We start from the raw sequence: 16,562 nt of genomic DNA, 5'->3' as shown, positions 1-16,562 counted from the left end.
TTTTACATATGGCTTGTAGATACACATTTTAACGCTATATTTCATGTTCATTAAAGCAGTACATGTATTTTAGTAGGGGAGAATATTTATCATGTTTGAAAAATTGGGTACTAACTTAACTAATGTATGGGTGTCAATTTGAATTAAAGGAATTACCTTTTTCAAATGGTATCTACTAGACGGAATCAACACCACCCAACAAAAACTCATTTACTTACTTTTTATATAGTAATAACATGAAGTATGAAATAATTTGCCTCACTTTTATCGCATTGTTAAATATCGTTAATTTTGTAAATGTCTTTATACATTGGTTAGATAAATGAATGATACGCAAGTTTCGTTTTTAGCTCACCTGAACCCCTGAGCCGAACGCTCGAATGAGTTTTGCTGATCACATTTTCGTCCGGCGTTCGTCTGTCTGTCTGTCCTTTTGTAAACCTTTCGAATTTTCGACTTCTTCTCAAGACCCACGTGGCAAGTTTCAACCAAACTTGCCTCAAAGCACCCTTGGGAAAAGGTGATGCAAGGTTTTTTTTTTTTTTTTTTTTTTTTTTTTTCAAATGAAGGGCCAAGCTCTCTTTCAACGGAAGATAATTAAGGATAAGTGAAAATTTAATGGCAATTTTTTTAAATATCTTTTTCTCAAGACCCACTGGGCCAGAAAGGAAGAAACATATACAGCAGCTTTTTGACATAGTGTAGATTTAGGTTTGTTCATATCATGACCCCGGGTAGGGTTGGGCTATTAGGCGATCAAAGTTTTAAATAGGCATATAAAGGAAAAATCTTTTAAAATCTTATCAAGAGCAGCAAAGTCATGATTAATCATATAAAGCTGGTAGCATCCTCAGTTATTGTAGATTCAAGATTGTTCAATCATGACCTCCGGTGGAAGGGTGGGGCCTTATTAGGCTATCAAAGTTTCGTTGGAATATATAGGAGATTGTTGTGAAAATCTTTCTTTTCAAGAACAGCAAAGCTATGATTAGTCATATTCATATAAAAGTATTTCAGGTTGTATAGATTCCTGTTTGTTCAAATTATGAACACCCCCCCCCCCCACGGCAGTTAGAGGGGGACCACAACAAATAAAAAAAATTAACTAGGAAATGTATAGGGAAAAAATGTAAAGAATAGCAGGGCCATTAATATGCAAGTTATCTCAACTTATGTAGATTCAAGTTTGTTCACATCAAAGCCCCTGATAGGGTGGGGCCATTATAAGGGATGAAAGTTTAACAGGAATATTCTTGGAATCTTTGAAAATCATCTTCAGAACATACGGGCCATGGTTATTGATATTAATGAGCGAACATCCTGAAGTCATGCAAATTCAAGGGTTTTTTCTCAAACCGAAACTTGGGGTAGGGTGTTGCCTCAGTAGCGGAAAATTTTTTAAAATTAAAAAAAAATCTTATATAAATATGCATGATCATGATTAGTCATATTAGTAATGATGCAAGCATCTCAGAACATTTATATTCAAGAATGTTCAAATCATGGCTCTGGGGTGGGACCACTGTTCTAAAACAGCAGGGTCAAGAGTACGCAGGTGAGCGTTGTGGCCCATGGCCCCCTTGTTCAAACTTAATGCATGTGTATCCTGCTTTTATTCTTTACTTTGTTTTTCATAAAAAAAAAACAGATTTGTGTATAAAGATGATTTATATCTTTTCATATTGAGAAGAGCAATGTCAACATTTTTGAGATAAAAAATACAGAAAGATATTTGTTTAACTGAAAAAGGAAGGACATAAATTATTTGTTCTTATTCTGCTTCAACTAAAACAAAGATCTAAGTGACCTTGGTCCTGATCATCTTCATCAAAAGATTTTTAAAAAGAGTGTTTTTCCTCTTTATTCATTTGAAAAATTTGATCTCATATTGTGGCCCCATGCTAGCCCCAAATGGACAAGACATAATTGAACTTGAATCCACACATCATGGGAATGTTTCAATATCGATGTGTCTTACATGGCTTTGCTGCTCTGGAAAAGATTTTTTTTCTATATACATACAAAAGGTAAACACCACAATAAATTCATTAATTCATTAATTTGCAACCAATCCCATGTTGAGTGTATTTCATTTTCTTTTTAAAATTATGGATCCCGGTTTAGAGTTGGCTAAAATCAGGAACAAATTTTACATAATGCTTGTATACTGGAAAAAAAGAGAATTCCAATGTAAAACTTCGATCCCTTCTTGTAGTCCCATGCTATCCCCGTGGCTCATCATTTAAATAATTTAGAATTTACACTATCTCACTTCAGTTTCAACTTTTCTGGTCCCGTGGTTCGTGATTTAACGGTTTAAAGATTTTTCGTTATATATATCAATCTAAAACTGATCAATATTGTGGCCCAACCCTTTCCCCAGGGCCATGATTTGAACAGCTAAGAATCTACATGATTTTCTTGAACCTTTCACATAGGTTTTATCTTTTCTGGTCTAGTGATTCTTGAGATTATTAAACATTTTTCACATATGAAGTGGATTTTTTATAAGTAGTTTGACATGAAGAGGGTTTCCTTGCCATTTTGTTTATCATACAGATGAAGTGAGTTTCCTTGCCAATATACATTTACATACACATGTAGTGAGTTTCCTTGCAAATATATACAGTTGAACAATGTATATGTCAAAGTGATTGGAAAGTCCCAAATCCTTTTTCTTTAAGTATTTTACCCTCAATATCTCCTTGCAAATATATATATATATATATATATATATATATATATATATATATATATATATATATATATATATATATATATATATATATATATATATGTGGGGGGGGGTGAGGGAGGGTGTGTGTGTGTGTGTATGGAAAGCACAAAGAAATTCATTTTTATAAGGATACCTACTTCCGCCCCAACCAGAAGTTGAACTCTAAACTAATGTCCAAATAACTGTATCTCACTTCTATTCTCAATGACCGTGTAGTGTAGGGCGGCGCCGAGAGAATTCCATCGGCATCGAAAGTAAGTTTTTTTGACTTGCCTAGATAGCCGGTCTAGCGCGCTGTTCCTGTACTACTAGGAGACAGATTCCGTAGGTCGAGAGTTCAACCCCGGGTTAGGGCTGAATTGGGTATCCTTATAAAAATGAATTTCTTCGTGCTTTCTATATTAATATTTCTTCACTTAGGGCAGTTATGTTAGTTTAAGAGTTGTTGTAAAATGTGATATATATATATATATATATATATATATATATATATATATATATATATATATATATATATATATATATATATATATATATATATATATATATATATATATATATATATATATATATATATATATTCTGTACATTGGCAAATAATCACGATGGTTTTAATTTCACTATGTTCGCGTTTCTTCATTTTTCCGCGAAATTAAACCCATACTGAATTCTATCATTAATTTTTAAAAACGTTTAAATGCTTATACGAAATTCAAATTATGTCTTGCAGCATGAAATTAAAACCATCGCTATTGGAAATACTCTTATTTTCTGTTTTTTAATATATCCTAGCACCTAGAATTTTCAACAATTAATTAAATTCACCTCAAGTAGATAGAATTAAAAAAAATAACATATTAATGTTACAAGTACAAAGATTTGTCGTGATTTTGATAGTAGATTTATATCCTATGTATGCAAACCATATATATACTGCAAGTCGTTTTAATTCCATGGTGTTAAAATTTCACGATACGGGTAAAATTGATTTTCTTATTCCCTAGGCTACTGCATAAATTTTTGTTTTCATGCCACATGCCAACATTATCTAAGTACCTGGTAAACAGAGGTTTTAGTCCATTAAAATTTCATCAAAATTAGATAATCACTTTCAATGTAATCAGATTATAATTTCATTTTTTTTTATCATGCAAACTGTATATTCCATATCCAACCTTTATTTATGTCCAATTTAAAAAGATCTTTCCATGAAGAAATATGAAGAAATAGTCCTAAAATGAGAGCAAGAAAGTAGGTTTAACAATATGTTACATTTTTCATTAGCCAATCTCAAAAATCATTCCAGCTTAATAAAAACTAAGTACAGAGAAAATAATCGAGGATGTTATGCTTATTCTACAACCCCCATTCTACATATATTTAATGTCATTAAGGACCCTTTATATACCAAAGGAAAAATGTTTTTGGACATTGAGAAAATTAAAGTGTGTAAAGGTGTAAATATTAAGCATATTTCTGTCATTTTCAAACATAGGGGACCTTGCATTTGTCTACAGGAAAAATGTTCAAAGATAATGATTTACTGATGAACAGAAATCAATGCTGTTTACTAAGTAGGCAAAATATCTGCAAATAAAGTGTTCAATCTGTCATGAATGCTTGATTTGATCACAAATGAAGTAATAAACTGTAAATCTCAATTTCTTTTATTGTAGCTCAAAGGGCAGATTACTCTATCTGCATGAAAATACCACAAAATCAGAACTCTTAATCATGCAGTGTATAAAGGTCTCTTAAGGAAGCGATTGCAAGGGTCCGTGAAAAAAATCCGCTCCATGAATTTTTCTCATTTTTACATATAATTTGCTTTACGTTAATGGTATCATAATATGAAAATTTCAACCATGGTCATCAGGGTTATAAGGATGATATGGTTGCCATGGTAACCGCAGTTTTTCAATATTTTGATAGTTATGAGGTGAAATTTTATATATCCCATACAGGTATCAAAATTGAAACAAAATAAAAAAAATTCCACTAGATATTAAATAATATGCGTTATATTCAATGAAAATAAAAATTGTATTGGAAACTATTGATAGATGTAGTAATGCAACCGCTGCTTTGGGGAGTATTCATTGTAAATTTGCAGTAATATTTTCACCTTAAGAGGAGTTCTCAACGTCTTGACAAAAAATTACCCAATGAATTTTCCAAAAACTAATATATTCTGTTCAAATTATTATAAGTGACTTATGGTTAAAATAAGAAGTAAGGTCATCACATTTACTTTGAAGCTACATGCATTTCAATCACCCCCCCCCCCCCCATCCCCTTCCTAAAATATTTTAAGATTTCATAAATTTTCGTATGATGGTTTGCTGCTGAACCTTAAATATGTATAGTCTGTAAAAAGACTAAAGAAAAAACAATATGTATAGATTAATAAATACTTTTTTGCCTGAAATCTTGCGTTTGTTGCTCATTTTATATGTAAATCAGAATAAAAGTAAAAAAATAAAAAATCATGTACTCAAGAAATTAACATGCACATTCGTTTTTTTTTTTTTTTTTTTTTTTGGTTTTTTTTTTTTTTTTTTTTTTTTCAGCGTTTCCAAATCATTCATTCCGTTATTATATCAATATAAATATATATATATATATATATTCTAAACCGGTACACAGTGGTCCAAGGGGCAATTGTTCATGCGCTGAACAAACGTCGAGGTCTCTGCACTTTGACCTGGAAGGGGGGGGGGGGTTAGACACCTGTCTGAACATATTGAATGAATAGGGGTTATTTCAAAGAATTTGTATCTGCAATAAATATATCAAAATCCTAATATCTTATTTTGCAAAAAATAGTAATTTGCTATTTAATATTTACATTTGCAAATATTTTTCCTTCATATTCTTCGCATCATTTTCTCATGAACTAGGTACACAAGTACATGAGGGAGCAAGAATATCTCCATTGTGACGTCATAATTCCACACTTGACGTCAAAACTAGAAACTTTAGTTTCAAAAATAATTGTTGAATGATATAAAATTGCGTCGCTTCGTGCTTATTCGCTTCATAAAGTATGCCGGCGTGAAGCGTTTTCGTTCATGTCCTCGTGAATTTTCAAAAATTATTATTTTAAAAATTATTCTTTGCTAGATTTGTGAAAACTTGCAAAAAGAAACTTTTCTTTTCTGTCAGAAGAAGTGTGTTCAGTTACAATTTTTGACAAAATACGACGCATATCATTATACAACAAAATGTTTACACCTATGCACCGATGATTCAATGTTTACATGGCCGATGTAAGTGTTAAAAATGCTAGAGAAGATCTTATAGAGGAAAACAAATTTCCTCTGCAATATTATAAAAAGAAGATGTGAATATCCAGTATGCAACCTCAAACTAGTCTATAAAGTATATATCAAAATCGCATTCGTTCATCTGTTCATCCATATTCATTAATCACTGAGAAAATCACGCCGTATGAAGCTTCAGGGAAATGAATATATACGTTGACGTAGATCCAATAGTAAATTCTAATATTTTAATTAATTAAAACAAGAGGACATAAAGATCCAGATATAAATTCAATTTATTAATGAAATAAATTTCAATGTTCAGAACTATATACACAAAAGCTAGACGTGTCAAAACAAAACACGTAAATGAAAAAATCTGCGTCGACGCTCCCCAACACTCTGCAGTCACGTCTTATTCTTCCTCTGTTCAGGAAATATTGCCATGAGGACTTTTTGTCATTGGCGCAATCATATCACGCCCCTTATTTCGGAAATGGTTACCGTAAACTTTCTTTTTTTAAACATCACATGAGTCGATCACGTGACGCCTTGCAATCGCTTTCCTTAAACGCGAAAAATACCATACGTACATTATACAATCTCATGCACTAATTTACAAATTTTTGTAAGCCAATAAAAAGTTTTTAAGTTTTTTGAAAAGTTTATTAAACTACCGTGATCGTATAGATTTTATTATGCTAGTTTCTGAAATCTCATCAGAATAGGCTAATACACTGGTTATAGCAAAAGTTTTAAAGATCCGTCCCAAATATTTCAGAAGAGCGTAGAACTAAAACTCCAAAAGTAATAATTAAGGCGAGGTCCAAAAAATTAGAGTCCAAAAAGTATTTCAAAAGAGTCAAAGAAAAGAGAACCGAAAAAGTGCCTTTTTCCGACAAAACAGGGTATTTTGTGCTCAAAGGGTATTCATGGTCCCGGATATAAAAGTACTTTTCATTGCCTGACTTAATATTACCCTACCACCTACGCTTAGTCCGTAGGTCTGTCCGTTGACCTATGAACCCCAACATGGCACCACCCTCCAATCCAGGTATACTTTCATTAATAATATTTATGGACTCAGTCTCCATCTCTGCACCACAGTTCTAGTCCTAGGCTCTTTTACTTATCTGCTTCAAAGTTCCCAATTTTATTACTCTTAATCAAGAATCTTAATAGTAACTTTACATTTCCGTTCAAATTTTATTACTTAGTATCGATGGGCTTGATTGGTCTATTCTGATCAATTCCATTACAAAATGATTTACAAAATTATAGTTCATTGTACCAACAACAAAATCCAATTTTTTCTAACAAGATAATTATAGTTCGTGAACATAAAGTCCCTTTTCCATTTATAAAGTCACCGTATGTGGTACACTAATAATGTACATGCTTGTTTAATAACCTTTTATCTTATTTTACTGTCACTACTAAGTTCACCATTAATAACTAAAATGATTCTGATATGAATAAAGTCCAAGTTTAAAATGTTCAAATAAAATATCCGTTCTAAACCCTATAGGTTTACATTTTTCACATCGAAATGCTGCTATTTACATTATTTTCTGTACACTTTTGTAAGGTTCATCAACTTCTAAATCTATTTACAGCTCATGAGTTATTTTCAGTCCTAGTATAGGTAATATGGTTTCCATCGACTTATCAAAAGCCTCGTTTTCAGCCACCGTGAAATGGTTCTTCCAATCTCCAACCCCACCTGATAAGAACATATTTTGTATTGAATATCTATCGACTTCGGATCAGTACATTAATAAAGTCCGTAAATCTAAAAAAATTTGATTGATAACAAAAACAATTGAACTGTTTATTTCCTTATACGTCACAATTACTTTTTTAAAGAAGAAAACAATCAAAGAAATATATCAAACCTTTTCTGTAGAAAATATGCGTATTTTCAAGAGATGATATAGTTTTCATTCTTTCTGGAACATGCGAATTTTTATGTGCAGACATGACATCAAAATCACATTTCCTTGCTATATCCTCAATTAACTCTGGTGAAGAATCGAGACCAAGAAAATTTGAAATTCTTTCAACACTTTCTTTCAGATTCTGTAATTTAGATTAGAGATTTTTTTAATCGAGATTGCTTTGGTTGTATAAAGGATACAAATAGATATGGATATGAAAGTCTTTTCAAACAGCAATTTTACGTTTTTCATTTCTTCATATGATATCTCTAGAAGTGGATAGTTTGGATTTTCTTTCTTAAATGTCGTCCATTCTTCAATCCATTTAACCAAGCTCCCACAAGGAACTGAATTGAACAGAGAAACACCATGTTAATATTATGTAAATAAAATATACTAATACAAGTGTCATTCAAAAAATACGTAGAATTTTGTAATTATTCTATTTAACGTCATATGATAACCAAATTCGGTAGACATGTTTTAACAATAAATCTTAAAAAAATGATTTCAAAAGTTCAATAAATCATGATAAATTTCAAAATGAAAATTAGTTAAGTATCAGTCACAGAAGACAGGTAGTCTTCATTGAAAAAAGCAGAGAGAAAAAAGATGACATCACAGAGCAGCGAGAACCAGACATAATTTTGAGTGGCACTCGGGAAAACTCTAAAATACACACTTAATTGCTTGAGGAAGCAGGAGATTATCAAAAATGAACCCTGCACTTGTGTTTACATGGAAATGGTAAAAGAAAATTAGGAGTGAAGAAGACTCTGAATCGGAAGACGGCCTGAGAAGAAAAGGGATTACTAATATCAGTAAAACAAATCTGGTCAAAAGAGATAGTAACGTCAAGGAAATTGAAGCAGGTACGTTAAGGCTTCTCAGAGAATATCGCAGTGTACTCTGTGCCTTCACTTCTATGAACTACAAATGTATGACGTCATAATTGAAAATGACGTCAAGTCACTGCAAACTTGAGCTGTTTTGATGGGGAGAGTATCATAAACTTTACACCTTATTGTAATCTGCATACAAAGTGTCAGAAAGCTAGTGTAAAATAAACGTGTTTTAATCTTTTTTTTAAATCTTATATACCCGAATATTTTAGATAACTTTGCTTTATTACTCTTGTTTAAAAGTCAGCGTGTTCAAAATATATAGCAAAATATACGTTTGACATTTACCCTTTTTATACCCGTGGATAGAAGTAGAATTTATAATATGTGTATAAAAGAGCCTGGCGCAGGTGATTAATGAGGATTTATTTGAGATCTTTTGTGGAAATGTGCAAGAAGAGTTTCCCCTCTAACTGAATCTTGCTTGGGAAAAATGTGTGATGGCTTTGTTTTAATACAGATGACGATATTGAGTGGAAAATACCCTGTAATTTGTCGGTAAGTGGAATTCATTATGAAATATTTTGTAATAACTTTTCCCAAGCACATTTCGGGTTCACAAGGAAGCGAAAAGTTTATTTATGTGATAAAAAGTTAATAATAATTGTGTTAATCAGCTGCGCCGAAGCGATTTATGTGAAACACTTCAGAAAAGTAGAAATGACCGCCACGTAATCAACGAGGTCATGTGATATCGTAACAAATACGTTTATATATAGCCTAGAGAACTCTCTATATAAATTGACCTTACTTAAGTACATAAATCACAAATAAAAATCAACATCGACCTTGCAATGAAGCGTTCTGTTTTGAACTTCGGGAAGCCTTAACATTACTGCGGAAGGGCGTTTCACTTATTTGGAACTTGTTAAAGAGTTACGCGGTAAAAAAAAATATACAAATTACTAACGTTGCCAAGCAAAATATCAAGTCTTATAGAAACATTCTAATGAGTAGATGGTGCGCCAAAGGCTGTGCGAGATGTAATGGTGAAGTATTTTTGAGAAGCAATCATGTTTTGAGGTTACACTGTCAAGTGTGGTCACAAAAGATGTTGATTTCAAACTAAATTAAAGTTTTTCTTTTGATCAAATAGAATGAAATTGAACATCGACAAAAAAGTTGTTTTAACATATCGTAATGTATTGGTGAAGAATTTCTAAAAAAATAAAAATATGACGAAGAGCGTTATTGTGTACGTATTATTTGAATAACCGTGGTATATTCATACCATAAGACTTAAAGATGCATTTATCAATTATTCATTTGATAGTTGTAACTTTAAAGAAATCTATTAATAGAATTATTTAAACAGAGGAAGCATATCAATGAGAACTCTTAAGATTCTGTTAAAAACAACTTGCATATCAGTCATTCTACGATAAATGGACCAATACAGGGTATAAAACATGAAAAAAAATTGTTTCAAATAGCAAAATTGTTTAACACCCACACCCACACACACCCACCCACCCACCCACCCACACACACACACATATATATATATATATATATATATATATATATATATATATATATATATATATATATATATATATATATATATATATATATATATATATATATATATATATATATATATATATATATATAGTGTTTCAAAAAATGTTCATTACCGTTTCCACTGACAAAATGTCTCAGGAATTCAGAGAAGCTCATGTCCTGGATATCAATATTGTTTAGTTTTTTTATGAAGTTAAAGTATGACACAGCAACATCTTTTGGATTCCGATATACATGGATTATTTTGCATCGCGTCTTCATTAATTGTTTTGGCATATGGCGTGGATAGAAATGTGATGTATAGACACCAATTTTGCTCTGAACAAATTTCAGCACTTCTTTTGGACTGTAATCAAAGATCGGTATCAAGGTGTCAATGAATTCTGATCGTCCACTCTTCAGCATGTTACAGATCTCAAAAGTCCAATGTGTCCCTTATTTGGAAAGAAAAAAAATTCATTAACTTATTCTTTTAATGAATTTTCGAAATCTTACAATGAAAGAGATCTCTTTACCTCTACCAACAAAGAACAAAGAGAAGTTGATGTATGAATGTCAGTCCCTCCATCCAATCCCAAGAATCAAAGAATTCTTTTAAAGAAATTTCAGGAATAAGTGTTTTCTTGGACATGAAAGAATTTGAATGAGAAAGTATTTGGCCAGATACACATTCATTTAAAAATTGTAAGTTAGTGAGATTTATTTATAATAGTAAAATCCACTTCTTTAAAAATTTAAAGAAAGAGAAGCCTTTGGTTATCTAATCATTAATTTGACCCACACAGCAAAAATAATTAAGTCAGAAAGTGTGTGACATTTTATTTTTCAATATTGTTTAATTGAATTTTTTTAAGAACCTTTTTATGCTCCATTCCGTACAAGTTTTATGAAATTTTGTATTTTAGACCCATCATTTATACCTTATTTTTCGGATAACAACGCAGATAAAGCCATATTAGTATAAGCCAATCAGATTTCAGTGCTAATGCAAAAGCAAAAATTGTCATATTAATCACATTATATTGTCTCATAATATAAGACTACATTTTAAATTTCAAAGAATTTCAGAATCTACCTGGAAATTCAGAAAAATACAGCCATCGAAATATGAACAAATCAGAATTCATCACATGTGGATGCATGCCCTTTATTGAATTTATTTTTATGATATCATGATGCAGGGACTTATTAAAAACGTGTAGTGGTTTAGATTTTTATTTCATAGCCATCGTTTTGTAAATAATATTTTACAAGTATTTGCTGATATTTCAGTCAGATTATTCTATTTATCATTTGTTTTCAGTTGTTACTTACGTAAAACCCCTTTATTATTTGTCGTTTATAAGTTAGGACATGAGTTGACATTCCACATGTTTTACTTTTTAAACAGGAAGTGTCATCCATGTTGGCAGTCTTTCCATAGTACTTTTGATAGCTGTGTTCTGATTGGTTAACTTAGCTTTAGGATCTTTGATAGTCATTGGTTTTAATTTTGGACCTTGCTAGGGTATTTAAACCCGTGTTCGAGCAGTTTACTTCGCTTGGTTAGGGATAAGCCTCATGGCTCATTATCTCTGATTTTATGCCAACCTCAAGGTACACGGCATTATAGGTTTCATTTAGCACGAGCTGAGCGAGCACTTTATGATAGGTTAGGATGTAGGTTTTATAGAATAAAGTTATATGATAGGTTAGGATGTAGGTTATTTAAAGTAAATTAAGTTTCCCTTTCCAAGTCCTGCCTGGTCTAGGGATATGTAGATAACAGGTTTATTTTCTAGAACCACTATTTATTATTTATTTTGGGGTGTTGATTATTTTCTGGGTCAGTTATTTTTAGAACCTAGAATTAGCATTGATATTTTCAGTTCAACTCTGGAGTGTTGATATTAGTCATATTGGGTGATGTAGCTCATTCCTTTTACACTTTTCTAATTCATTCATTTTATAGGATTTTTTACAACTTTCATAAGTATGGAACACCAGTAGGGACATAAATTATTTTTCATAGTTTTTCCACATTCCTCCCATTTTCTATTACATTTTTCAATTACTTATTTATTTATTGAGATTATTCATTGAGATTATTGTGAATCACCTACCAGATTAAATTACATTTTTGATAAAGCCCTATTAATCCTGTACAATTTTCAAAGACTTTTCTGTTTGTTAAATTTTGATCATTATTTATTATTTGTTATCATTTACAATGGTTAATTCTTACTTTATTAAATTAATAAAACTTACAACTGTGTTTTCATTTAGCGTTGATCATAGTTCAGAAATCCCCTTACCTGGGTTGATCATTGATAACTGGAGGTATACCCTAACAAAAAAATACTATAGTAAACTATAGTTAACTATAGTTTACTATAGATGACTATAGTACCAAAGTAAAAACTTTGGAACTTTGATTTACTATGGTAAAAACTTTGGAACTTTGATTTACTACAGTGAAAACTTTGGAACTTTGATTTACTATAGTAAAAACTTTGGAACTTTGATTTACTATAGTAAAAACTTTGGAACTTTGATTTGCTATAGTAAAAACTTTGGAACTTTGATTTACTACAGTAAAAACTTTGAAACTTTGATTATGTACGATAAATCCCGTGGAATTATGTTCTTGATTCCCATTCTTTACATTTTATGATATTTCAAGTTTAAGATTCATAAAGCGTTAGAGAACATTTTAAAAACCCGACCCCTCCCCTAAAAGAACAATGTACAAGATATGAATTTTAATGTAAAGGTTGTCGCTGCGCCGATAAATAAGCATTATTTATTTCAATGTATTTAATTTTAATGTTATGCAGATGTAACGTAAGTCTTATTTATGGAGAAAAAATAACATATTATAAAAAAAAGTGTGTCATTTAGAATTAAAATAACTGCTTCATCAACTTCAGTCAACATGTATTTTTTTTTTAAATTTATTAATGTAAATATTTGCATTCGAATTATCTACTTTGTATATTTAAATAAAGATGTACAACAAAAAAAAACAGCCCCAACCAACCCCATAAACACCCCCTCCCCTAAAACGGCTGAATAATCGAAAAGAATTTATAAAAATACATAAGTTATTAAACAAATGAAAAAAAAACTTTGATTAATTTACTATAATGAAAACTTTAGAACTTTGATTTACTTTAGTGAAAACTTTGGAACTTTGATTTACTTTAGTGAAAACTTTGGAACTTTGATTTACTAAAGTAAAAACTTTGGAACTTTGATTTACTATAGTTAACTATAGTAAACTATAGTTAACCATAGTTTACTATAGTATTTTTTGTTAGGGTAGTACCACTTTAAGCCAAGTTGGCTATTAACTTTGTTGATTTATCTATTAAAGAGTTCTACTTCCTGTTACAAACGTAATAACTCTTTACAACTTCATCTAACCAAATTTCAAGCACGTGTGAGAATTGTTTCCTTATTTCTCGAATATATCTTGTTATAATATCTCATGACATATACCTACGTGTTAAATACACATATAATACTAAAGGTATTTGAAAGAAAAGGAAAGAAAAAAGACAAAAAAGTACCGAAGTAGAAATAAGGAAAAAAAGTTTAAAACATGTATTCTTAAACATCGCTTAGGGAACATAATTATATATAGAAAGTAGATTTGCTAACCTGACTTTGGATACGAAACTACGCATATTTCGTCATCTCTAAAATTGAGTTCATTAAGGCCAGCCAGGAACTCTGGGACATTTACATTCTTTTGAGCTCCTAATTGGTCTGGAAAATAATACCCATCATGCTCCAGCACTTCTACATATGGTTTCCCTTTCTCATTCAACAGAGCCTTCATTACTTTTAAAAAAAAGCTCTGAAATAGAAATCTCTTAGAATAAGTTGAACTTCGGTTATCTGTACACGAATCATCCAGATACTTTACCTTTCGATCGTAACGAATTAACATTTATAACTTCCAAATATAAAAGTATGCTTCATTGGTTCGGACGATTAACATGGGAAAACAAGCGTCCAAATTGATGAGGCTCAACTGTATACATTTGCTTAATATTTACAAACACAAATAAAATAATATCATATATTAGCACTAGTATTTTTTTAATATCATTTTTATACGGAAGATTTTTTATTTCATCATTGAAGAAAGAGATTGCAAACTTCAGAATATTAAGGACAATTCCTTGTCTTTATTCCTTATTGAATTAATTCTTGTTTTCATGCCACAATATATACAGGTAAATGTCTTATATATCTAACGTGAATTGAATTTACATGGCGAAATATTGATTCGAAAGTGCAAAATTTAGGACTTAATACTTATTTATTGTAAAACAATTAAAAACATGTGTTCTTATTATAATTTTAACATGTTACATTTCACAATTGATCAATATAAAATAAAATTATAGAAATACATACATACCTAAACAACAATAACAAAATATCCACAGGCAAATATATTATCTTTGCATAACAGACAGGGTAGCTATAAATAAATACTCTCGAATATAAGGACACCTTAGGAAGAGATTAATGCCTTTAAGTGAGAGATAAGTATTTAGGCACGTAGTCATCGAGGGCTTGATATTTAATTACTCTCTCACCCCTCCAATTTTTGTGTCATATTATCTGTACCTTTCATGTTCTATTTTTGGCTATCACTGTGCTATATGCCTGGTCATTCAGTCTGTTTGAACAAAAAGTAATCTCAGTCTTCTATATTGATTCAGAGAGTATCCTTATCAAATAAAACGTTAATAATAATGTAAAATTGCGTTAACCTTTAGGTTTTCATACTAATATGTACCTTTAGTACTAGCTTACTTCTACACTAAAGGTTTGTACAGCAGGTATAAACCCCATACAAATGCTGTGGTTGGTTGCCATCGCCTAATGGATTGCCTTGATTTTGTGTACTGCACTAAAATGGAGTATGGATCTAAGGCTTTCTCGTCGATCGTCTCTGAAATATTCATAATATGATATGACTGCCGTCATGAGAAAAGGGCCCTTATCTTTTGACGTCACAATGCACAGAAAACGACGTCAAAGTTGCAGTATTGAAAACACGGAAGTATTTTTTTTTTGTTGACTGCGTCGTGAACAAGAAATAAAATTGGATTTCCAAGCGTACCCCCCTCCCCAATCAAATTATATGAAATATGATACGGAAATTTTTAATAAATTATATTGTTACTATTTAGTATATGCATTCATTCATAATTCTTTTTAAGTATTTAATTAACTTGATATCACATAATTAATCTCAACGTGATTTTGAACGCATTGTATGTAGAGCGATTTATAGCGATGTCTGTACATTACGCACAACTAAAGATGCTGTATATTTGTTTTCTGGGCAAATTGCAAATGCTTAAATTTGACTCATATTAAGTAGTCTTAATATTAAAAAAGTATTCTACATAAACGTTTATATTTTTTCAAAGATAGACAGAGAATGAGAGAGAGAGAAATCAATTCAATAATATTCGTTCTTTATAAGTGCTTCTTCATTTTGAAAAATACCTACATGTAAAATGTATTAAGTCATTTTAATTTTATTCCATAGTTAAACATATTGATATGCACAGACCAACTCAGGATGAAGCGCCGATTTCCGAATGTGTGTGTGTGGGGGGGGGGGGGGGGGGGGGTAATCGACAAGCCAAAAAAATCTCTGAATAAGAAGGCAACCGGTAAAAGTTCAAATTAAAAAAGTGAATCCATCTTTCTTAGGATATAGATACTGGTAACATGGAAGATTCGAACCTCCTACTACAACAACAAATAAGGAGGGGGGGGGCTTATATAATTAATTCTATACTAAATTAACAGCAAGAGAATATTATGCTAAGGAAAAAAAAACGGAGGAAGTGGGTGCCACGAAAATTTTGCTTAAAAAAACAATTTTGCAATAATCAAACAAATACATTAAAAAAGTAGTCTCTGACAAATATTACTATTTTATCAATTTTCTTAAATTGTTCCGATAAAAGCCGGCTTGAAATTGAACTGCTATATGTTTTGGAATATTATTAACAGGTAATGTGGACTTTTTCCAGCAGCATTATACTCAATGTTGAAGATAATAACAGTTCCATCGCCAGTGATATTATGATTGAAAGTATTTATGAAACATACAAAAGAAACAACAGATTAAACAATAGATTAAGTTCAAAAGAAATTACGAACTTCTGATAAATGCTGAATT

The 16,562-nt window shown here is 30.9% G+C and overlaps 2 protein-coding genes across 3 annotated transcripts in view; both read right to left on the bottom strand.

The window, feature by feature from the left end:
* Positions 1-14,891, bottom strand: part of LOC133188405 (amine sulfotransferase-like) — a 165,609-nt gene extending 150,718 nt beyond the window's left edge. For both annotated transcript variants that reach the window (XM_061323818.1, XM_061323816.1), the window contains exon 1: positions 14,775-14,891. The gene's annotated coding sequence lies outside the window, so the exon portion shown is untranslated. The remainder of the gene's footprint in view (positions 1-14,774) is intronic.
* Positions 6,645-14,196, bottom strand: LOC133188406 (sulfotransferase 1E1-like). The gene is made up of 5 exons (XM_061323819.1): positions 14,006-14,196; positions 10,477-10,797; positions 8,181-8,284; positions 7,896-8,079; positions 6,645-7,723 (listed from the first exon to the last, which is right to left on the bottom strand). Exons 1-5 carry the CDS (start codon positions 14,184-14,186, stop codon positions 7,611-7,613), a joined length of 903 nt encoding a protein of 300 aa, XP_061179803.1. The 5' UTR covers positions 14,187-14,196; the 3' UTR covers positions 6,645-7,610.
* Positions 14,892-16,562: the final 1,671 nt, after the last annotated feature.

The sequence above is a fragment of the Saccostrea echinata genome, unplaced genomic scaffold (assembly GCF_033153115.1).
Source record: "Saccostrea echinata isolate AGI-Se365-2 ecotype Australia unplaced genomic scaffold, CSIRO_AGI_Sech_v1 ptg000016l, whole genome shotgun sequence".
NCBI classification, from domain to species: domain Eukaryota; kingdom Metazoa; phylum Mollusca; class Bivalvia; order Ostreida; family Ostreidae; genus Saccostrea; species Saccostrea echinata.
The sequence above is the reverse complement of the archived record's forward strand: the minus strand, read 5'-3'. Positions and strand labels throughout refer to the sequence as shown.

Coding starts and splice junctions, on each gene's coding strand:
- LOC133188406 (XM_061323819.1), bottom strand. CDS start 14,186: ATGAAGGCTCTGTTGAATGAGAAAGGGAAACCATATGTAGAAGTGCTG. Junction 10,798..14,005: donor AGTTTCGTATCCAAAGTCAG/GTTAGCAAATCT, acceptor TTTCCAAATAAG/GGACACATTGGACTTTTGAG. Junction 7,724..7,895: donor GCATATTTTCTACAGAAAAG/GTTTGATATATT, acceptor TGTTCTTATCAG/GTGGGGTTGGAGATTGGAAG.